Below are 21192 nucleotides of genomic sequence, written 5' to 3'. Positions count from 1 at the left end.
TTGGGGTCACGTGGTTGCCGGGGAGCCCCCGGGGAGCGGCGTCCGGCGAGAGCCGCCGGAGCCGATCTCGCTCGCGATTGGGCGGGAGCCGCGGCCGCCTCTCGCCGCCATTGGCCGGCGGCTGGCTTGGGGCGGGGCCCGGCGGCGGTTGAGGGCGGGGCCCGGCGTGACGCGGCCGCGGCGCGGCAGCCAATCAGCGCCGCCGGGACGGCAGTTTGAATCCGGGCACCGGCGGGCGGCGGCGCGGGGAGCGGCCATGAGGAAGAGGTGCGGCGGGCACCGGGACCGGGGGACCGGGGGGTGTCGGCGGTACGGGACCGGGAATGGGGACGGGGGCACCGGGACCGCGACCGGGGGGCGGCAGGGGGGGACCGGGACCAGGATGGGGCCGAGGGGTGCGGCGGGGCCGTGGTGCCGGGGCCGTGGTGCCGGGGCCGTGGTGCCGGGGCCCTCCCGCTGACGCCGGGCGCGGTGCCGCAGCGAGGTGCTGGCGGCCGAGGCCGTGTCGTGCCTGAACCGCGCGCTGGCGGCGCTGCGGGACATCTGGGAGGAGATCGGCATCCCCGAGGAGCAGCGCCTCGAGCGCACCGACGTCGTCAAGAAGCACATCAAGGTGAGCGCCCGCGGTGCTGCCCGCTGCTGCCCGCCCCGGCGGGGCCGTGCCCGGTGCCCCCCCGGTGCCCGCCTCTCACGGCGCCTGTGCCGCGCGCAGAGCCTCCTGGACATGATGGTGGCGGAGGAGGAGAGCCTGAAGGAGCGGCTCCTGAAGAGCATCGCCCTGTGCCGCAAGGAGCTCGACTCCCTCTGCCGGGAGCTGCACCTGGACCCCTTCGAGGTAGGCACGGCGCTGCGCCGCCTGCGGGCTGCTCTGGGCGAGAGGCTTCTGCTGCCTGGCCTCTGCCTGGGATCCTAAAGGGGCCTGAGCTTACGAGGCAAACGCCTCCCCAGAACCTCCCAAAAAGCTCGGCGGAGCCAAAGGCTGGGCGGCTCCCTGCAGCTCCGGGGCTGGGAGGAGGCTAGGCGTCTCGTTTTGTGTCTTGTCTTGTGTAGTGTCTTGTTTTGAGTGCTGCTGCTGCGTTTGCACCTCTCTGGGGAACTTTGCTCAGAACTAGAGTCTGTGTCCCTTGCCTATACACTTAAGGAGCCCTGTGTATGAGTCAGGTCTACAAGAGCTGTGGAGGAGAGTCGTTTTCTGGTCTCTTCTAGGCAGAGGAGGAAAGCACCATCCTGCAGATGGAGAAGGATTTACGCACTCGTGTGGAAGTGATGTTAAAGCAGAAGAGGGACAGGAAGCAGGAGCTGAAAGCTCTGCAAGAACAAGACCGAGACCTGTGCGACATCCTCTGCACGTCCCCGTTTGGCATCGACAGCAATGCCGTGCCCAGCCTGGAGGAGCTGGACCGCTACAGGCGCCACTTGGCCTCCCTGAGCGCCGAGAAGGTGAGCGGAGGGCGGGCGAGGTCTCCCTGAGGGGCTGGGGACGGTGCCCACGGGCTTCTCACGGGGCTTGTCACCTCCAGGAGCGAAGGCGAGAGGAGTTTGTCAGCATCAAGCGGCAAGTCATCCTCTGCATGGAGGAGCTGGACCACACTCCGGACACGAGCTTTGAGCGGGACGTGGTGTGCGAGGATGAGGAAGCCTTCTGCTTGTCCACAGACAACATTGCTGCCCTCCAGAATCTGCTGCAGCAGGTATGTTGGCATGCTGAGGCAGCGTTGCTGTGATGCATGGCGCTGTGGAGGCTGCCTGGCAGCAGCTGGCAACGTGCTGTAAAGCGTGGCTGCTCTGTTTTTAGTAACTGTGTTGTGTTAGAACGTCCTGTCATCTCTTGCATGGAGATGTAGGAGGATGACCGAGCGGCTCTGCTAGCTGCGGCAGAGCAAACAGCCTGCTTGTGTTAGCATCAGGCCGTTCTGGTGCTGACCCCGCTTTCTTTCCCTGCTGCAGCTGGAAGCCCGGCGGTCCCTGAATGAGGCTGTGTGCGTGGAGCTGCGATCCAGAATCGCTGCGCTTTGGGAAAGGCTGCAGGTGCCTGTGGAGGAGAGAGAGTCCTTCGCAGTGCACATGACTGGATCCAGAGCCAGAACTAGGAAAGCTGTAAGGACCATCCTACAGTCTTTGGAGGGGGGAGGGCAGGGGAGCAGCAGCTCTGGGTCGCACACTTGTTTGCTCAGCCAGAGTGCAGGAGCAGCTTCCAGCAGTGAGTGTGCTGTGAGCAGGCCAAAGCCTGCCCTCGCAGGTGGAGGAGCTGGGAGCTGGTGACCGGCTCGTTAGAAGTCTGCTTACACAGAACGCAAATCCCATTCTGCTCTTGCTGCCTTCTGAGTCTGTGCTCTGATCTCGTTGGCAGCTGCAGTTAGAAGTGGACCGTCTGGAGGAGCTGAAGCTGCAGAACATGAAGTCTGTGATCCAGGCAATCCGGGTAGAGCTGGCTGAGTACTGGGATAAATGCTTCTACAGCCAGGAGCAGAGAGAAGCTTTCAGCCCCTATTACGATGGTGGGTGCTGGCCCTCTGACTCCCCTGGGGGAGCTGCAGGCTGCCTGCCAGCAGACCAGCTGCAGAGAAGCGCTGCTGGATGCGGTGCCAGGGATCCTGGCTGCCTCCTGAACACGCTGTTGTATCTCTCCAGAGGACTATACAGAGACCCTGCTCCAGCTCCACGATGCTGAGGTGGGGAAGGTGAAGAACTACTACGAAACACACAAGGAGCTGTTTGAGGCTGTCCAGAAATGGGAGGAGAACTGGAAGCTGTTCCTGGAGCTAGAGGTATTGCTCAGGCAGCGCTGGGTCTCTGGGCCCTGTAGGCCTCCGCTCCGGTGTGCAGTGTCCTTGAGAGACCAGGGAGGCAGAGGGGGAACCCTAGCAGGTTGGTGAGGGGATGGGGTGCTGTGTCTAGGGCACCAGCATGACTTGTGGTGAAGAGCTTGCTGTGCAGGGCTGCGCTGCAGGGAGTGCTGGGCAGTGAGACTGGGCTCTGTGCCTGCTTCTCTCCTGACCTCCTTTTTTCTATGCTAGAGGAAAACGACCGACCCCAACCGCTTTGCCAACCGTGGGGGGAGCCTGCTGAAAGAAGAGAAGCAGCGAGCAAAGCTGCAGAAGATGCTTTCCAAGGTAAGTTCAGACCTGGAGAAGGAGCAAAAGCTGTAGTTCTGGATAGACACGTGTAGCAGTGGCCAAGGAGAAGTGGAGCACTTAGAGCCAGCAAGGAGTATCTCGGAGGGCAGCCTCCCTACACTGCCCTTGTGTCCTGATCAGCTGCAGGAGGAGCTGGAGAGCAGGGTCCAGGCCTGGGAGCAGGAGCATGAGGACGCTTTCCTGGTGAAGGGGCAGCAATTCATGGAGTACGTGACAGAGCAGTGGCAGCTGTACCGCATGGAGAAAGAGAAGGAGAAACAGGAGCGGGTGAGTGCGGAGCCGAATGTGCTCTCCTGGCCTTGAGGAGCCTCTTCTGGCACCAGGCTGTTGGTGGCCCAGCCCTGCTCAGGGGGGAGAACTGCCCCGGCCCCGGGCTCCCATCTGCTGCTGGCAGCTCCCTAGGGAGACGGGGTTCTTCCCTTTCTGCTGGCTCTGTACGTGGTCACCTTCCTTACCGAGACTGGTGTCTGCCGCTGGTGGTGTCTGCGTGTTGAGCCCCTTTCTCGGCCCCAGCTGCGCCAGGACTGTGGCTTGGCTCTGGCTACCTGTAAATCTCCACCAAAGTACCTGCTTCCTGGCTGCAGGGCTGCTGCCCACCAGCAGAAGCCTGCCTTTCCCCGGGCACCGGGCCAGAGCTTCACAGAGCGGAGCAGCCAGCTCCCTGCTGCTCCTCTGCTCGGGTTGGTGAGCGCAGATCTCTCACACAGCACCTGAAGAAAAGCCGCCAGATCGAGGCAGAGATGATGTACGGGAGCACCCCACGGACACCCATCAAGCGTCGCGTGCTCACCCCCCACACGCCTGGCAAAGTAAGGAAGGTAAACTGTCCATGCTGGGCAGAGTGCTTGGCTGGGACGCTGCCAGGACTCGAGTGCTGGCACTATGTAGTGCTTGGAGCTCTTGGTGCTTAGAGCCCCACCTCTGGGTTCAGTCTCACAAAGGGCTCAGGGATATTGCAGCAGTGTAAGGGAACCAGGAATGGGGGCCGAGCTGCGGGCACCTCTGTCCTCCTTGGGGACAGTGGGACTTGTTGGGGTGCCCTGGAGCTGGAGGGCCCCGTGCAGCTGGTGCTTCCACGGTGATTTTCCTGGTGTGGCACAGCCCCGGCTTCCTCCCCATGCACCTTGTGCTGTTTTCCCCCAGCTCAACGGCACTTCCATCTCCAGCGCCACGCCCAACAGCACTGTTCGTTCGGCCTTCGGGGCAACTCTCTACCACTCACCGACGTCTCGGCTGCCACCCTCAGGAGGGAAGGTGAGGGGTCTTCTGGGGTGTCCCTGCCCGCGGCGGGGCTTGGGAGCCCTGCCTCCCCTGCCAAGCTCCGGGGGCATAAAGGCTGCTCTTTGGTCCTGGCCTGCTCTGCTGGGCAGCTGCACGGCTGGTGGGATGTCTGTGGGACCAGCACAGCCTGGGGGAAAAGAGGGTGGGCAGCATTCAGGAACACTCCCTCCAGCCCAGATTTCTGGTGGGTGTCTGGGCCGAGCCTGAAGCTTGTGGGGGGTCTTCATTACCTGACCTATGTGTCCTGGGTCAGAATTGGGCCCCAGACCACAAAGGGTTCCTGGAGGGTGAAGTTCCTCTGGTACTGCAGAGCAGCAAGGCTAGCACAGGCTTCCTAGCTCCCCTCGGTTCATGCCTCCTGTCTACCTGTCGCCCGTTCCTGCAGCTTGGTCAGGCTCGGACCCCCAGCCGCGTGGCTGTGAAGCCCCCCCGGCCAGGACACAGGGAGCGGAACAAGGAGAACATGTCGCAGCTGAACGGAACCACCCTGAGCGGTGGGTGCACCCCCACAGCCCCTGCCCAGCGTAACTACAGCGTTAATTCTGTTGCCAGCACCTATTCTGAGTTTGCGGTAATTCACCTCTTCTAAACCCGCCTCCCCCCGGGCCGCGCGGGGGGCCTGCGCCCCCTCCCAGAGCACCCCCAGGCCCCCGCTGCGCGCAGCCCCGCGGGCGCCCTGCGCAGAGCGCCTGCTCCTGCCAGCGCCCCCGGCACCGAGCGGTGGCTGCACGGCAGGAACTGAACGTGAGGTTTGGTGGCTGAGGCCAAGCACCGCTCGCATCTTGCGTGGCCCCGAGCAGCCCTGTGGGGACCAGATGGAAACACGAGAGGAGTTCTGCTGCCCAGGGCAGCCCCTGACCCCGTGCAGGAGCCAAGCCCTGCCTGCGGTGTGTCCCTGTGCCAGGTCTCCTGGCACAGCCCTGCTACAGTGCCGTAGCTGCTCTCTGGAGCTGGGCCTGTTCCCAGCTGCTTGAGCAAAGTACCAAGCCCTGGGGTTTGATGCAGTGTTTCCTAGGCAGCACAGGGCCCGGGCAGCTGGCAGCAGCAGCGCTCTGTCGCTGTCCTAACCTGGTCCCTGGGAGAAAGGAGGGAGGGTCCTGCTTGCCCCCGGGGTCCTTTTCCCGCTGCCTGCACGGCCTCAGCCCCTGCATGCTCACGCTGGACTCGGCTTGCTGTGCCCCCTGAGCTCAGCCTCCCGAGGGACCCTGCCTGTGCGCCACCTCCTGCTGGCCTGAGGTGTGCTGGGGGAGCGGAGTCGGGGGGGCTCCCCGGGGGGAATTGGGTGCGGGGGGGTTGGTCTCTGCTGCTGGCCAGAGCTTTGGGGGCTGGAGGCCTCTGCCCTTCCGTTAGACCTCACTGAGCCCAGGCTTTAGCCTCTCCTGATGCTGCAGCCAGGCCCTTGCGCACGGCTGCTCCCGTGCTTGCACCCTGCCTGTGCTCCTTCCCTGCCCTGTAGCCCGTGGGCCAGCCTGCTCGCTCGCTCTCCTGCTGATCTGGAAGCGCTTCCCAGGACAGGCAGCGAGCTGCCAGCTGCAGGAGGGAGGGATGGGGTGCCCGGCCGAGGGCTGTTGGGGCAGCAGGTCTCTTGCTCCTGGGAGCCTCAGGGATCTTTCCCAGCTACTCAGAGCAAATGCTTTCCTGCCCTCTCCTGAATCAAGGGGGGGGTGTCGGGTATTGTGTCTGCCCAACAACCAGCAGGGGCGCAGCGTGGCCTGCCCTCCTTGCTGGCCTAAAGCCCCTGCCCCAGAGCACCAGCACCACCTGCGGCCCCCGGCACAGCCTCTTCTGCAGCCCCTCACCCCCCATCTCCTGCTTCTTGTGTCCACAGCGCGAACTTTCAAAGGCTTCCAGGTGTGACACCAGCTCCCGCGTCCTCAACTCCACCACCACCAACGCCTACTGCTGAGGCGCTGCCCCAGGCTCTGGCCCTCTGCAGTCGTAGTGAGTTCCTGTTCTGGGGGAGCGCTTCTGCAGCGCCCGCTGCGCCCAGGCCCGGAGCAGCCCGTGCCCGAGGTTTGGCTTTTAGCTAGGTCCCAGCATTAGTCTGGCCAACCTGCCTCTCTGCGGGGCGGGGGGCGTTCCTGCCTGCGAGGGCAGGGGAAGGAAAAGGACACTTTTAACATTTTTTGCTTTTATTTAGGGGATTTGTGTGACTATTTGTGATTAAAGATTGAGAACAAACTTGGGGTAGCATAGCAGTGGGTGGTGGCTTCTGCGGGAGCCTGGCTGGGCGGTGGTGTGAGGTGGCAGGGCTCTGCCGTGCCGAGTGTGCGCTGGGACAGACAGGACCTAGTGCAGAGCGCTGGCCTTGGTGCCTCTTACCAAAGGCTTTTTTTTTTATTATTATTATTATTTTTTTAAACCTTCCATATTGCTGTAGGTATTATCTACCAGGCTCTTCCTTAACAGCACAGCAGGCGTGCTTTAGCTAGGGCTTGCTTTAGCTGAGGTTCCTCTGAGCAGCCTCCCTGGGCCCCAGAGGGCTGGGCTCGTGCTGCTGCTGCAGCCTGGGCTTGTGGCCGAGGGTCTCAGCTCCCCCAGGCCGGGGGCTGCAGCTGCCCCCTGGAGAAGAGCTCAGGTGGTCGATTCCCCTGTCCTCTGCCCACCCCTGAGCCTCCAGGGAGGGGACTGCCTGTCTCCCCCGTGCACCCCAGCGCCTGCCTGCCCTTTCTTGCCCGCTGCTCCTGGGGAGAACAGCGCATGCTTTGGCGGTACGACGTGCTGGGGGGGGCCCGTTTGCACCTTTGTTAATGAAGCTCTGTATGTGTGTCTGTCCCTGATCAGAACTAATTTGCACCTTGTTATCACTACAGTCCCCCACTTACTTACTGTTATTTATTCCCCAGGTTCTGTTCCCTTGCTCTGTAACTCTGTATATACTGTTCATGGGAATAATGCATATACATGTATATAGCCACTGCTGTTCGTGTGTTTGTTAGGGTGACCAAAGGCTCCTCCACTGTGACCCTGGAGGCCGGGAGGGGGAGAAGGTTAGGCCTGGCTCTTCAGCCCCTGCCTTCTTTCTTTAAACCTCGCCTGTGCCCCTAGGGGCTGGAGCAGCTGGGAACCTGTATCTGTGTGCAACATGAAGCACTACCACACCTGTTACAAAAAGAGGAGATTTAATAAATCCATGTACTCTTGCCCTGTCTTTATCACTAGCGCAACCCCAGCCCTGGCTGCCTGAGGCAGCAGCACAGCTCCTCTGCCTGAGCTGGGGTCCCGCTGGGGGGAACCCACCCACGGTGTCTGCCCAGACTCTGCCTTGACTGCTGAGGGCTGCTCGGGGGGGCAGGAGCGGAGCTTTCCTGTGTCTCCCTTTGCTCCATGCCCCCAGCGAGGGTTGTGGGACGGCCTTGGGCCCCTCACTGCTCCAGGACGCACACGTAGGTGTTCCAGGGCCCGCACACCACCTCCTGGGCCTGCAGCCCCTCTGCCACCAGGTGCTCCACGCGCCGGGGCCGGTCGGAGCTGGTGCTGTCCCCATGGCCCAGCTGCCCGTATTTACCTGCAGACACAGCAGCTGCGTGACGAGGCTCCGGCCCTGCCCGCAGGAAGGATTTCATCCCGTAGGCAGGCATGAAAGGGGGAGCACTCCAAATAAAGCATTAACAGCCAGCAAACAAAGCAGCAAAGCAACCACCAGGACGGGCCGTGCCAGCACGGAGCAAAAGCCTCGCTTACCCCAGCCCCAGGTGTAGAGCTCCCCGTCTCCTGCAACAGGACAGTGCCCATCAGCCGGCATCGCCCCCAGCACAGGGGCTGCCGGCCCCCCACCGCCCGCCGGGCACTCACGTGTGACTGCAGCCGTGTGCCGGGACCCGCAGCTGACGGCACCAACCTCCACGTCCTGGGGCAGGTCCAGCAGGGCCGGGAACGCCTGGATGGAAATGAACGCGGCGCCCGGCTGCTCCCGGGGGGGCGGCAGCTCCGCAGCCCCTGAGAACAGCGGCGCTTAGCCCTGGCCGCGCCATCCCACGGGCCGGGCACGGCATCGCTGCAGCCCAGCAGCATCCTCACCTGCGCCTGCGTCCTCGTCCTGCACCTGCTCTTCCGCCACCGCTTTGGAGGGCAGCGCCAGCTGGCCAGACTCGTTCCAGCCCCACATGTAGAGGTCCCCCCCCTCTGCAGAGGACGCACGGGGCGGCCCCGGTCAGGGCACAGCTCGGACCCCGTCCCCCTGCGGCAGCGGCCGAGTGCTCGAGGGCACCAGCACCGGCCTTGCCCGGGATGACACGGGGCAGCCGGCCCTGCGGTGCCGGCACCGCCACCCCCTGCCCCCCGGCCCCTCACCGCTGACACTGGCCGAGTGCCACCCGCCCGCCGCCACCGCCCGCATGGGCACGCCGGCCAGGGCCTCCACCAGCCGCGGCTGCTGCTCCGACTCCAGGCCCCCGTGGCCGAGCTGCCCGTGCCTGTGGGGAGATGCACATGGGCAGAGGGACAGAAGGCCCACTGACTTAACAACTCTGGCATTAATCTGCATAGCTGTAACGCTGAAGGAATAGGCACAAAGAAGCACGAGAGGCTTCTCATACTTTTCTGGTAACCAAAGCTTAACCATGGCACTCAGTTTCTACAAAAAAGTTAATCCTAAAATACACGACAGTAAGAGAGGTGTATAAACTTTTCCTTTAAAGGTAAAGAAGGAAAGAACGATGGTAATATCCGTAAATGTAACAACAGCTGATTTAATTCTATGTTTGCTATGACAACCTGCTGTCCATGACAACAGCCCCCAAATACCAACGACCTGAGGACGGGAAACAAAGTGCACCCGAGCAGATCAGCAATACCGAGGGAGGAAGACACTCCAGTTTGCACAGCTCTGCTATTAAAAATAATCTTTGTTGGCTTTGTTTCACATACGCAGCAAGGAGATCACTAACTTATCCCTTCAACCCTGTAACTCTTGGTAATTGGCAATTAACATGGTCAGGGCAGATCACCAACCAACACTCAGACCCCGCAGCTGTGCTGGTGACGTCTGCTCAGGGCTGGGGGCGCACAGCCGTACCCAGACGCATTTACCAAGCACAGGGCTGGCAGCGTGACCCCGGGGCCACCCTTGTGGTCGGACTCAGCTCGGGGACAGACCCAGGCGCTGCCTGTGGTAAACCCCGCACCATCAGGGGGAGACCAGTGCCCGCAGGGACTTTCAGGGGGAGTCCTGTAAGGCTGGTGGCACCAGGCTGATGTTACAGCATCAGCAACAACACACCAGGCTGAGACTGCCCAGGTAATAGTATGGGACACGCCAAATTTGGGTACAAGTAGCAAAACCAGTACAACAGGAAAAGTATTGAGGAGGACCCGCTGGCCCCCACTGCACCCGAGGCCTGAAGGCACGGTGTGGGAACGCCGAGCAGAGAGGGCCAGGCCGGCACCCGAGTGCCTCTGTCCCAGCCGCACCCCCAGGCGCTTCCCCACTGCCAGCCCCGACACGGGGCAGCAAGGGAAGGTAACGGGGCAGCCTCTGCCCCGACCCCGAGCAGCACAGGAGGGCAGGGGGCAGCTCGCGGGGCTGTCGCTCAGTGTCAGAAGCAAGTAATCAAGAACCAAGACTCGGGAGTTAATTGTAGCACAGTATTTATGTGCAGCAGCATGAAGAACAGGCCTTGAAGCGCTGACGGGTGCGCGTGCTGGCCGCTCGGCTCGCTGACCACGCAGTGCTTTCCCGTTTTAGCGTGCTGGGGCACCGCCAGAGCCCTGAACCGGCTCTGCCTCAACCCTGCGTGCTAGCAGCTGGGGGCACCCCCCCGCCCCCACCCCGGCATCCTCTCACCTGCATCCCGGCCGCCGGCGCCCCCCCCGCACCCCGCCGAGCCCGGTGCCGCCCCCCCGCCGCTCACCTGCCGCCGCCCCAGCCGTAGACCTCGCCGGCGGCCCCGAGCGCCAGGACGTGCTCGTGGCCCAGGGCCAGGGCCCGGAGCGGCGGCGCCGCGGGCAGCTCGGTGAAGAAGGGCGGCCGGGGCGCCGCGAAGCCGCCGGGCAGCAGCGGCAGCGGGGGGCGGCCGGGGCCCGGCGGCAGGGCCCGGCGCCAGGCGGGGGCTCCCCGCAGCTCCCCCCGCAGCGCCGCCGCCCGGGGCCAGGCCTCGGCCGCCGCCCCCCGCCGCAGCAGCACGTGCGTCTCGGACGGCAGCGCCTCCGCGCACCCCGCCGGCAGCCGCCGCCGCGGCCCCGCGCCGCGCACCTCCAGCCCCGCGCCTGCGGGAGCAGCGGCTCAGCGCCCGGCGGGGCTGCGGGGCGGGAGGGGGGGCCCGGGCGGCCGGGGGCTCGGGGGGGCCGCGGGGAGCCGAGCGCCCGGCAGCACGCCCGGGCCGGGCGCCCCGGGGGGCCGCTCACCGGTCTCCAGCACGGCGTAGCTCCAGGCGGGCCACACGCGGCGGATCCCCTCGGGGCCCGACTCCAGGCGGCGCGGCCCCGGCCCCGGCGACGGCTCCCCCGCCGCCTCCTCGGCGCTGAAGCCGAACACGAGCCAGGCGCGGCGCGGGGCCGCCATGGCGCGGCGGGGGGGCGGCACCGGGTCCGCCCCGTCGGGCGGGCGCAGGGAGACGCGGAGGCGGGGCCGTCGGTCAGGAGCAGCTTTAGTGCGGTGGCGCCGGGCGCCCGCGGTGCCGCCCCCCCATTAAGGCAGTGGCAGTGGCGGAGGCGGCGGTGGGCCCCGTCCCGTCCCCCCCACCCCCACCCCGGGGCGCGGCGGCAGCCCGCGGGCGGCCCCCGGTCGGGACGGGGCAGCGCGGTGAGCACAAGCCCGGAGCAGCGTGTGCAGGGCAGGCCCCGGGCCCGGCCTCACTCCTGGCCGGGGCCGGGCTTGATGAGGCCGTAAGCCACGGCCTGCGCCAGGGCCTCCTGCGCCGCCTGCGCCACGCGCGGCTTGTCCGGCTCCTTGGCCAGCACCGAGAGGATCTCCAGCATCTCGCTGGCGATGAGCTGCTCCGCCACGCCGCGCTCGGCCGCCATCATGTTCATCACCACCACGGCCCCGCGGTGCTGCAGCTCCGCGCTGGGGCTGAGCAGCAGGGCCTGCAGGATCTCCAGCCAGTGCACCGTCTGCGGGCAGAGCGGGGCGCGCTCAGCACCGCCGGCAGCCGCAGCGCCGCGTCCCCGGGTGCCGTACGGCAGCGGGCCCCCAGCGCGCGGGGTGGGGGGCACGCGGGGCTGCCCCCGCCCTGGGCACTCACCACCTGCGGGATCCTCTTGCAGATGGGGGGATGCAGCGCGGTCAGCATGGCCAGGGTCCCCGAGGCCGCCCGCCGCAGCTTCTCATCCTCCTCCCCGCTGTACAGGACCATCAGCTTCAGCCGGTCGCTGCCCTCGGCCAGGAACAGCTCCTGCACCTGCAGGCCAGCAGGGAAGGAGGTGGCCAGCAGCCCAGGGCAAACAGCCGCCGGCTCGGTGCGGCACGGCCCTCACCTCCTTGCTCATGGCCATGTTGCACATGCACTCTGTGGCAGCCAGTCGGATCAGCTCGTGCTCCTCAAACATGTAGCCCTCGATCATGGGCACAGCCTTCTCCTTCAGGATCTTCTGCCTGCAGCAGGGCAGGGCTGAGCACTCCTTGCCCAGAGGTGCCACCCCCACACCACTTCTGGCCAGGGCAGCACCCATCCAGGCCTGGGTCACCCTCTCCCCCCGCCTGGAACAGCTCAGCCGTGGCCCCACTGCCCTACCGCAGCCTCTCGCTGATGCCAGCCAGGTTGGTTAACGCCATCAGCCCCTCAAAGTTCTCCAGGCCTGTGCGCTGGAGGTGCAGAAGGCTGACCAGGGGCCGCACCACCTCGTAGATCTGTGGAAAGAGCAGTGCAGGGCTCGAACCAGGGGCAGGGACTCTGCCCCTGCATGGAGTATGGCCAGACCTAGCAGAAAGGCAGAAGTGCTCCTTACGGCCAGGCCTAGACAATCAGGCCGCTGGGAAACCACCAGGGTCTTTTGCCTCCTTCCCGAGGAAGGGCAAACTCAGATTGCCACCCCTCTGACCTCCACCTCCTGGGCTGCCAAGCCCTGTCTCAGCGGGAAAAGAGGAGCCAAAGCCTGCTCTGCTGCAGGTGCGGCTCACAGCAACCATGGCAGCCCCTGCCCCACAGCCGTCCTTGTGCTGCTCCCCTGCAACCCCCCCCGGCTGTCCCCTCCACGCCCTGCGCAGCATGGCAGGTCTGCCCCTCGGTGGTGACACTGACCCGCTCCCCAGGAAACGCCATCTCTGGGTTAGAGGTGATGGTGATCTTCGCCAGGGCCTGAGCCGCCTTGGTCTGTCCCACCTCCGTGCCCTCCAGGGACAGCGGGATGAGAGCCTGCGGATGGAGATGCATCAGCCTGTCCTACAGCTGGTCACAGCCCCAGCCCTCCCCAGGGAACGGGCCGGGGGCACCATAGCACCCACCACCTCACCTTCCCTCCTCCCTGCGCAACCACACCGCCTCGGTCCTCTGCCTCCGCCACGAGGGCCAGGAACACCCTGCAGACAGGGCAGGAGCAGACGGAGTCTGGAACCTGCTGTGGTGGGTGCCAGTGCCACCCGGATACCAGCAGCGGGCCCAGGCTGTGCCCCTTCTGCTCCTAGAAGCCTGGGTTCCCCACAGGCACTAAGTTTGCAGGAGGGCGCCAGCAGCCTCAGGAGGCAGCTCCCAGCCCCTGCCCCTGCTCCCTGTACCTGGAGATCAGCTCCCGGCAGGAGTTGGTCAGTGCCGGGTTCTCGCTCTTCACCATGCAGGCCAGGGCTGACACCACGCCAGCCGTCAGCAGTTTCCGCACCCGCCGCTTCACGAAGTCCGGCTTGTCCTGTCCCAGGGGCAGGGGCACCGCTCATTTCAGAGCTGGCACCCAACCTGCCACCACCTCCTGATGCCCGGCCCTGCTGCCATCACCCCACAGGCACCAAAATGGTATCTCCGGAGGCCCTGTCCCTGCTCAGGAGGCCAGGCCCTGTCCCACCCACCTGCTGTCCTGCGGGGCCAAGGCTCCCCACAGCTCCTGAGATGATTCCCCCCCCTCACCTTGGGGTGCTGCTCTGGAATGTGCTGCTTGGCGTACTTGGCCAGCTCCAGCATCTGGGGGTCTGGCTCCTCGTGGTCGTAGCTGTTGGTGCAGTTCACTAGCGTGGAGGCAACTGCATAGAGCACGCTCCTGTCCTCTGACTGCAGGGGCAACGGGACACTGGTCGCACCCGTGACGCAGGACAGAGCAGGGCTTGAGCCCACTCAGCACCACCAGGCCCCTGTGCACACCCCAGCCCCACAACCCTCTCCATCGGGGGGGCACTTGGGCACATTCCCCCCACGGCGCTCACCTTGGCCAGCTGGAACATGGCCTGCATTGCTGCCTTGTCCTCCACGAACTCCTCCTTGACGTCCGCATCAAAAGTGAGGTAGGCCAGGCCCTCCACAGCCCAGCGCCGCGTGCCCGCGTCGATCGCCTCATTGCACAGCCACCTGCGAGATGGCCCCGTGAGCCCACCCTGCAGGGCTCCCACCCCCAACGCACCCCGCAGTCCTCAACACTCACTTGCGGCACTGCTTGGCTAATTTCATCGTGGAGCCCTCAGCAAACTGCTTCATGCTGAAGTCAGTGCCTCCAGCAGATCCCAGCTTGCAGAGCCCCTGTGAGGAGCAGAGCGTCAGGGCCAGAGAGGCCGCGATGCCCCCGTGGCAGCCCCCCACCAGGGACAAGACCCACGGGCCACCACGGCCCCCCCAGCCCCATCCAGCAGCTTGGCACTGCTGCTCCTCCCGCCCTGCCGCGCTCACCACCAGCGCCCGGATGCGGATGCTGTCCCTCTCGCTGTGCTTGTAGATCTCCTTGAGCAGGCTGACGCCGTTGGCAGTGATGAAGGACGCGCGCTTGGCCTTGTCAGCAGCGTGGATCAGCGCCTCCACTGCTACCAGCTGGTGGGCCTCGCAGACGGAGGCGCAGAGGGACAGCACGCTGTCCATGATCCCCTCCAGCTCCAGCACCCTGTTCCCGGCGTCTGAGGGGCCCTGCAGCAGGCACGACACCGTCTGTATGGCCCGCAGCTTCCCGGCCAGCTCGCGCCCCTCAAACCAGCTCCTGCAGGGGAAGAACGCCAGGAGGGATAAGGCTGATCCCACCCAACACCTCCAGCCTCACGCAGTGCTGCCCTGCCGGAGCACCGGCATGGCAGGTCTCTGGTGGTCTGCACTCTGCTTTTACCACTAAAAGCAAGAAGTCTGGGAACAGGGGTGCCGCCACTTCCAGCGGGGGCAGGGACAGCAGCAGAATGCTCCTGGCTGCACAAGACAGAGCCCTCCTCTGCCCCAGGGAAGCCCGGGCTCACCTCACGTAGTCCTCGCACAAGTGGTGGAAGTTCTCCCTCTCAGCATCGCACTTCAGGTCCTCGTAAAGCTTGCTCAGTAGGACTGAGGCGCTCATCCGGGTGTTCTCTGTCACGGGCAGACTGCCCGGGGCTCCGCACACTGTGCTGCCTACCTCCAGAATCTTCTTCAGGCCTAGGAGGACACAGAGCTCAGGCACCCAGCGAGGAGCAAATTGGGATGCGCAGGCACCTCGCTCCTGCAGAGCCAAAGCACGCGCTGCCCCAGGGCAGAGGGGTGTGACGGCCCAGCTGGGTGCTGCAAGCTGTTTCACTCACCCTGGTCGATCACCCAGAGGCTCATGCTGTTGTTGGTCTCCTTCGGTGACTTCCTGGGCACCACCTTGATGAGCAGGTTGAGGGCGTTGTCACGGCCGTGCGCAGAGGCCCCTTCCAGAGGTAGCAGCTCCAGGAGGTCCTTGATCAGCAGTTTCAGGTCCTTGGAGGAATCTTCCAAGAGAGACAGGGCCAGCGGTCAGTGCCCTGCACACAGGCCTCACCCCGTCACGGTAAGGCCAGCAGGAGCTGCTGGGATCGGGGGATCCTGACCCCCAGCTCAAGCCCGTGTTAATCCAGGCCCAGAGGCAGGGAGCTGTGGCAGGGCAGGCAGCAGCAGAACCCACTGCAGCTCAGCGCCTCCCCACGCCACGCCAGCCAGCTGGGGCAGCAGCCACTCACCCAGCACCACCGCATCCTCCTTGCCACGGAAGTCCTTCTGCAGTCCCTCCTTCAGGGAATCGAACATGACGTGCAGAAGGTTGCAGGCAGCCAGGGAAACCTGCTCGTGCTCCACACCCAGCACTGCTGAGAGACGCGGGGCCCCCAGCTCCGCCAGGATGGCCATGGTCTGTAGGTACAAGCACAGGCACCTGCTGGGGACTTTGGGGGAAAAACCTGGCGCTCCCCAGCATCTTATGAGAACGGTTCCCCTCCACAAGGCTCTCACAACTCAGGCCTGGCAGCTGACAGCTTAGAGCTCCACCGTTCAGCAGAAGGGCTACAGCACAACACAGGCAAAGGCCATCAGAGCTCCCCAGCCCGACGTACTTCGGAGCCTCCCCAGCACGGACGTCCCCATGGTCCCCACACACAGGAGGGCTGAGCTCCAGTGGCACCTACCCGGGAGCGGTGCCCGGAGCACAGCCCCACCAGGGTGCGCAGGGCGGCCAGCATCAAGTCAGCCTTGGCCGTGTCAAGCAGCCGCGTCAGCAGCCGCACGCCATCGCTTTGGAAGATTTTCTCTGCTCCGGCCTCCTCTCGCGCCAGCACAATCAGGTTCTGCGCCGCCTGGGAAAAGAGAGGCGCGTTTGGGTCACCTGCCCTCCAGAACAGGCTCCCCTGCACACAGGGAACCTCATGTGGGAGCCCACGGGGCAGCCACAAGCTCCCGCCCCCACTCCCAGTCTCCTTGGAGCGTGTTCTGCTGGCAGGAAGCCTGGGCTCCCGGGACAGCACAGTGCAGCCAGCAGTGCCGACCTAGGCATACGATACCTCCACTCCTTGCCCTCCACCCAAGTCATGTTGCCCCCTGTTCCCTGGAGTTCAGACCTTTTGCTTCTTGTCTGCATCTTTTTCTTCAGGATCCAGCAAGATCTGGAACATCTGCTCCACCTTTGAGTCCGTGCAGGACATGGTCTTCATCTGAGACAGGCCAGAAAGAGCAGCTCAGCCGTTGCCGCCCCCTTCACCCATCGCACCCGCAGGGATGCACAGTGGCAGCCGCCCCACGCAGCATCTTCCCCCTCACCTTCTCGTGCATGCTGCTCCCCAGGGCGCGCAAGGCCTCCTGGAAGGCCTTGTTCTTGGGCTCCAGGCTCACGCACCTCTGCAGGTCGCTGATAGCCTGGTCCAAGCGGCCCAGCTTCTGCAGCGCCTGGCTTCGGCGGAACAGCGCCTTCATGTCCCGGCCGTCGGCTTCAATGGCTGCAGAAGAGCGAGGGAGCTATCGCAAAGCCCCTGACCGCTCCAGTCTGCCTTGGCAGGCAGCACAGAGGCCGGTCCCTGCTGGCGACACCCGGCAGTACCTTTAGATGCATCAGCCTCCGCCTTGGCATAGTCCTCCTGCAGGGAGAGAGCGGGTGAGGAGGCGCCTGGCACACCGCCTGTGCAGGCTGCATTCACCTCGCCTGCTGCACCCCCCACTGAGAGAAGAGCAGGGAAACAGCTGGGGGTTTTGGGGGGGGGGAAACACTGTCACTGAGAGCTGGGGAGCAGAAGTCGGGTGCCCTGCCCTTCCCAGAGCACAGCCCTCGTGGGGTCCCCAAGGAGCCCTAAGGCCTGATGCTTTCCGAGTGCCTGCTGTGGCGGTGCTCCCTGCCCCTCCGAGCCCCTGAGGCTCTCTGTGCTCCCCCCCTGCTCCAGACACGGTTCCTGACAGGAAATCAAAGACGCTGCGACCGTCTGGGGGGCAGACCCGGGGCGTCTGCGCACCCCGGCTGGGGACAGCGGCCCGCTGGGGAGGTGGGGCAGCGACAGCCAGGGGCTGGGGGCAGGGGAAAGGGCGAGCGGAGGGATCAGCGCCCGGCCCGGGGGCTGGCGTCGCTGTGCGGGCACCCAGCCGGCAGCTCGGGGAGCCCGGCCCTGCCCGGCCCCGCCGGCAGCACAGGACGGCCCGGCCCGGCCCGGTCCCGACCCGCCCCGCCCCGCCCGGCACCGCCCCGCCCCTCCCGGCCCCGCCCCGCCCGCCCTGCCCGGCCCCGCCCCGCCCCGCCCCGCCCCGCCCGGCCCCGCCCCGCCCCGCCCGGCCCCGCCCCGCCCCGCCCGTCCCACCCGGCCCCGCCCCGCCCGGCCCCGCCCCGCCCCGGCCCCGCCCGGCCCCGCCCCGCCCCTCCCGGCCCCGCCCCGCCCGCCCCGCCCGCCCCGCCGCCCACGCACCAGCTTGAGGTAGCAGGCGGCGCGGTTGCGGTGCAGCACGGCGCGCTCGGGCTCGGCGCAGCTGAGGCTCAGCGCCCGCGTGTAGGCGGCCAGGGCGGCGGCGTGCTGCCCGGCCTGGAACAGCGCGTTGCCCCGCTCCCGCAGCTGCCCCGCCGACGCCTGCGACGGCACCGGCTGGCACCACGGCGGGGCGGCACGGGGCCGGGCAGCCCCGCGGGGACGGGACCGGCACCGGCACCGGGCCCCGGCCCCCGCCGCGAGCCCCGGCCCGTTCCCGAGCCCCGCGCGGCGCCGCCCGGTCCCGTCCTGTTCCCGAGCCCCGGGCTCGGCCCGGCCCGGCCCGGCCCGGCCCCGAATCCAGTCCGGTCCCGTCCCGCCCGTCCCGTTCCCGAGCCCCGTCCCCGGTCCCGTCCCGAATCCAGTCCGGTCCCGTCTTGTCCCCCGCCACGAGCCCCGTCCTGCCCCGTCCCATTCCCGAGCCCCGGTCCCGTCCCGTCCCGCCCCTCCCCAGCCCTGTCCCGGCCCGTTCCCGAGCCCCGGTCCCGGTCCCTTCCCGCCCCGAATCCAGTCCGGTCCCGTCCCGTCCCGTCCTGCCCCGAATCCAGTCCGGTCCCGGTCCCGTCCCGTCCCGCCCCTCCCCTGTCCCGGCCCGTTCCCGAGCCCCGGTCCCGGTCCCTTCCCGTCCCGAATCCAGTCCGGTCCCGTCCCGTCCCCAGTCCCGTCCCGTCCGGTGCCGCCCCGAATCCAGTCCGGTCCCGTCTTGTCCCCCGCCACAAGCCCCGTCCCGTCCCGTCCCGTCCCATTCCCGAGCCCCGTCCCCGTCCCTGTCCCGGCCCGTTCCCGAGCCCCGGTCCCGATCCCGTCCCGTCCGGAGCCGCCCCGAATCCAGTCCGGTCCAGTCCCGTCCCATCCCCCGAGCCTCGTCCCGTCCCGTCCCGTCCCGTCCCGTCCCGTCCCGTCCCGCCCTGAATCCAGTCCGGTCCCGGTCCCGTCCCGGTGCCGCCCGCCCCTCACCGCCTCCTCCATGGCCGCTCCGGCCGGGCTCTGACGTCACCGCCGATCGCCCGGGGAACCCGGACGCCGCCGCCCGCGTCACGTGACGGGAGGGCGCTGCCGGGGCCGGGCCGGGCGCAGCCTCCGGCGCCCCCCCGCGGCCCGGCGGTGTCAGCGCAGGGCGGGGCCCCCCCGCCGCCCCCGGTGACCCCGCGCGACCCCCGGTGCCCCCCGTACTGTCCCCGTGCCCCCCCCCGCGTGACCCCGCTGCCCCCCCGCTGCCCCCCGCCCCCTAGTGCTGCCCCCCCGTCCTCACCCCCGTCCCCCCATCGGCAGCAGCCACCGGGACCCCTACGCCGCCCCCCCGGGAGCGCGGGGAGCCGGGGCTGCGGGGCCGGGGGTGCCGCGGGGGGGCGGCGGGAGCCCCCCGGGGGCCGGGGAGCCCCGGGGCGGGCAGCGGCCGCAGGGCAGGAGGCGGCCGAGGCTGCAGCGCTTGGTGCGGTAGAAGTGGACGAGGTCGAGGGCCATGAGGACGAGGACGAGGAGCCCGTAGAGCCCCACGAAGGGCAGGGCCAGCGGGTTCCTGCGGGGCAGGGGCGCCTCAGCACCAGGGAGGGGCACCGGGGGCGCCTCAGCACCGGGCACCCCCCAGTGCTGCCAGCCCCGGGGCCGTGCTGCCAGCGCCGCAGCCCCTCGCCGCCCCTCCCGGCCCCGCTCACCGGAGGAGGCCAGGCACGGGGAGGCTGGAGAGGTTCACCCCGGTGAGGGCCTCCACGGCCCCCTGGGAGCAGCAGGACTTGAGGGCGTGGGGGCCGGGCCGGCAGCAGTACCGGTGCGCGGCCGGGTCCGTCAGGCGCGGGCAGTAGAAGCCGGGGTGGTAGCGGCCGTCGGGGCCCGCGTAGCCCTCGCAGAGGTGCAGGTTCTGCACCGAGGCTGGGGCAGAGCCAGTGGGCACGGGGCTGCGGCACCAGCACGCTCCCGGGAAGGGCAAAAGCAGGAGGGGAGGGCAAAGCCCCAGCCTGGCAGCCCAGCTCTGGTCTCCCTGTTTCCCCCCTGCCCCACGGGGGCAGCGCCTCTCACCCCACAGGTGTGCTGCAGCGGGACCAGCTCCTGGGACCACGCCTGGCCCCTGGCCCCAGCACGGACCACCGCCTCCCCAGCCCTGACCACACAGCCTCCAGCTGGGGATGGCGGGGAGCAGCTCAGGGGACGCGGCCCCAGCAGAGAGGGGAGGAGGGGCAGTGCCTGCCCCTACCTCAGGGAGCAGGGGCAAAGGGGCCGTACCTGTCCCGAGGATGCCGGGGTACAGAGCAGCGGCGAGGAGCAGCTGGAGCAGGAGCCCACCCGGCATCTTCCCTGCCATCCCTGGGCAGAGGCAGCTCCGGCGCTGTCTGAGGCAGAAACCACAGCCCCTCCTGCTCCCGCCTCCATTGCGGCCCATCAGGAGCCTCTTGGAGCCATTAGAGCCTCCTGCACTTACTGCCCCGCTCCGCAGGGACCGCGGGCGGGAGGCGGGAGCATCGCTAATGAGCTTCTCCAGGGCCAAGCGGCGGGACCAGAGGCACCATCCCCACCTTGCAGCAGGTCCGTCAGCCCTGACCAGGCACCTCAGCCCTCCTCGGGCTCCTGGCATGGAGGCTGAGGGCTGCAGGCCAGAATGGCACAGGGCGAGCGCGCCACAGCTCCGGGGCAGTGGGCAGGCTGTGCCACAGCCCCTCGGGCCGCAGGACAGCCCTGGCGGGCAGCAGCCTGGCCCCCCGCCAGCTGTGCCATGAGCCAGGCTCTGACAGAGCCACCGCGGGCACACACGTGCCCTGCAGAGGGGCAGGACCTGGCCAGCTCCCGCCAGTCCCCGGCCCCAAGTGCCCCACAGCCGGGGACCCTGAGCCAGACCCTGAGCAGCGGTGGTGCAAGGGGCGTAGTGCCCTGTGCCTGCGGCATGCTGCACGCTGCCTCCAGCTGCTCTGCCCCTTGTCCATGCCGTGGCTGCGTGCAGCTGAGCCTGGGGGTGCAGCTGAGCCTGGGGGTGCAGCTGAGCCTGGGGGTGCAGCTGAGCCTGGGGGATGCAGCTGAGCCTGGGGGATGCAGCTGAGCCTGGGGGATGCAGCTGAGCCTGGGCTGTGCAAGGTAAGCGAGACGGAGCTCAGACGGCACCACCTCCTTCCCCAGCCCTCCCCAGGGGTGCCACAGCCCAGCCCACTAGTGCCCCAGCAGTAATAATTAGCCCTGGGGGGGCCAGGGGAGTGCAGCATCCACAGTAACCGGGACGCAATGCGGCTTCCCACAGCCTCTGAGCCACCACAGACCCGAGGCGCTTTGGCATTGCCACCAGCTCGTTCGCACGAGTGGTCTGGGTGACCCCCAGCAGCAGCAGGCATTGTAGCACCGTTGGGAGAGGCCGTCCCCACGCTCACCCCACGCGTTGCTGCCAGCACAGGGAGCTGCCCACCTTCGGTCTGCACCCCAGAGCCTTTGCTCCCACCAGAGCCAGGCACTGCCTTGTCTTTGCACGTGGCTGACCCGGCCGTGCCACCAGGGAATGAGCGCCCAGCGCCCCGCACCCTGCTCAGCCCTGGG

The 21192-nt window shown here is 67.1% G+C and overlaps 4 protein-coding genes across 11 annotated transcripts; 1 reads left to right on the top strand and 3 right to left on the bottom strand.

The window, feature by feature from the left end:
• The first annotated feature begins 30 nt into the window (after nucleotides 1-30).
• PRC1 (protein regulator of cytokinesis 1) lies at nucleotides 31-7331 on the top strand. 4 transcript variants are annotated; one of them, XM_083850302.1, is made up of 14 exons: nucleotides 31-267; nucleotides 481-613; nucleotides 713-835; nucleotides 1207-1440; nucleotides 1521-1691; nucleotides 1948-2097; nucleotides 2351-2498; nucleotides 2632-2768; nucleotides 3018-3113; nucleotides 3258-3404; nucleotides 3845-3946; nucleotides 4281-4391; nucleotides 4804-4912; nucleotides 6247-7331. In XM_083850302.1, exons 1-14 carry the CDS (start codon nucleotides 257-259, stop codon nucleotides 6273-6275), a joined length of 1701 nt encoding a protein of 566 aa, XP_083706428.1. In that variant the 5' UTR covers nucleotides 31-256; the 3' UTR covers nucleotides 6276-7331. The 4 variants fall into 4 exon arrangements, with proteins under 4 accessions (XP_083706428.1, XP_083706426.1, XP_083706427.1 ...); XM_083850300.1 differs by having other exon boundaries at nucleotides 4804-4989; XM_083850301.1 differs by having other exon boundaries at nucleotides 3845-3955.
• Nucleotides 7332-7523: 192 nt separating this feature from the next.
• On the bottom strand, nucleotides 7524-11052 carry RCCD1 (RCC1 domain containing 1). Of its 4 annotated transcripts, none has more exons than XM_083850303.1 (7): nucleotides 10764-11052; nucleotides 10271-10625; nucleotides 8712-8833; nucleotides 8439-8543; nucleotides 8214-8357; nucleotides 8103-8132; nucleotides 7524-7962 (listed from the first exon to the last, which is right to left on the bottom strand). In XM_083850303.1, exons 1-7 carry the CDS (start codon nucleotides 10918-10920, stop codon nucleotides 7784-7786), a joined length of 1092 nt encoding a protein of 363 aa, XP_083706429.1. In that variant the 5' UTR covers nucleotides 10921-11052; the 3' UTR covers nucleotides 7524-7783. The 4 variants fall into 4 exon arrangements, with proteins under 4 accessions (XP_083706429.1, XP_083706430.1, XP_083706431.1 ...); XM_083850304.1 differs by having other exon boundaries at nucleotides 7524-7926; XM_083850305.1 differs by having other exon boundaries at nucleotides 7785-7962; nucleotides 8214-8298.
• On the bottom strand, nucleotides 11052-18741 carry UNC45A (unc-45 myosin chaperone A). 2 transcript variants are annotated; one of them, XM_083850287.1, is made up of 20 exons: nucleotides 18637-18741; nucleotides 17623-17781; nucleotides 16773-16809; nucleotides 16496-16671; nucleotides 16297-16389; nucleotides 15868-16035; nucleotides 15427-15595; nucleotides 15028-15198; nucleotides 14713-14884; nucleotides 14165-14465; nucleotides 13923-14017; nucleotides 13708-13849; nucleotides 13415-13555; nucleotides 13072-13199; nucleotides 12810-12876; nucleotides 12599-12712; nucleotides 12092-12207; nucleotides 11835-11952; nucleotides 11603-11758; nucleotides 11052-11471 (listed from the first exon to the last, which is right to left on the bottom strand). In XM_083850287.1, the coding sequence occupies exons 1-20, from the start codon at nucleotides 18646-18648 to the stop codon at nucleotides 11211-11213; spliced, it is 2796 nt and encodes a 931-aa protein (XP_083706413.1). In that variant the 5' UTR covers nucleotides 18649-18741; the 3' UTR covers nucleotides 11052-11210. The 2 variants fall into 2 exon arrangements, with proteins under 2 accessions (XP_083706413.1, XP_083706414.1); XM_083850288.1 differs by having other exon boundaries at nucleotides 17623-17736; nucleotides 18637-18668.
• A 225-nt stretch (nucleotides 18742-18966) lies between these two features.
• LOC310904766 (uncharacterized protein) lies at nucleotides 18967-20380 on the bottom strand (the record flags this gene model as incomplete). Its single annotated transcript, XM_083849939.1, has 3 exons — nucleotides 19900-20380; nucleotides 19335-19548; nucleotides 18967-19198 (listed from the first exon to the last, which is right to left on the bottom strand). The coding sequence occupies exons 1-3, from the start codon at nucleotides 20246-20248 to the stop codon at nucleotides 18967-18969; spliced, it is 795 nt and encodes a 264-aa protein (XP_083706065.1). The 5' UTR covers nucleotides 20249-20380.
• Nucleotides 20381-21192: the final 812 nt, after the last annotated feature.

Source organism: Anser anser, assembly GCF_964211835.1.
Source record: "Anser anser genome assembly, chromosome: 10".
NCBI lineage: Eukaryota > Metazoa > Chordata > Aves > Anseriformes > Anatidae > Anser > Anser anser.
Note: the sequence above shows the minus strand (reverse complement) of the source record. Positions and strands in the feature narration are given on the sequence as shown.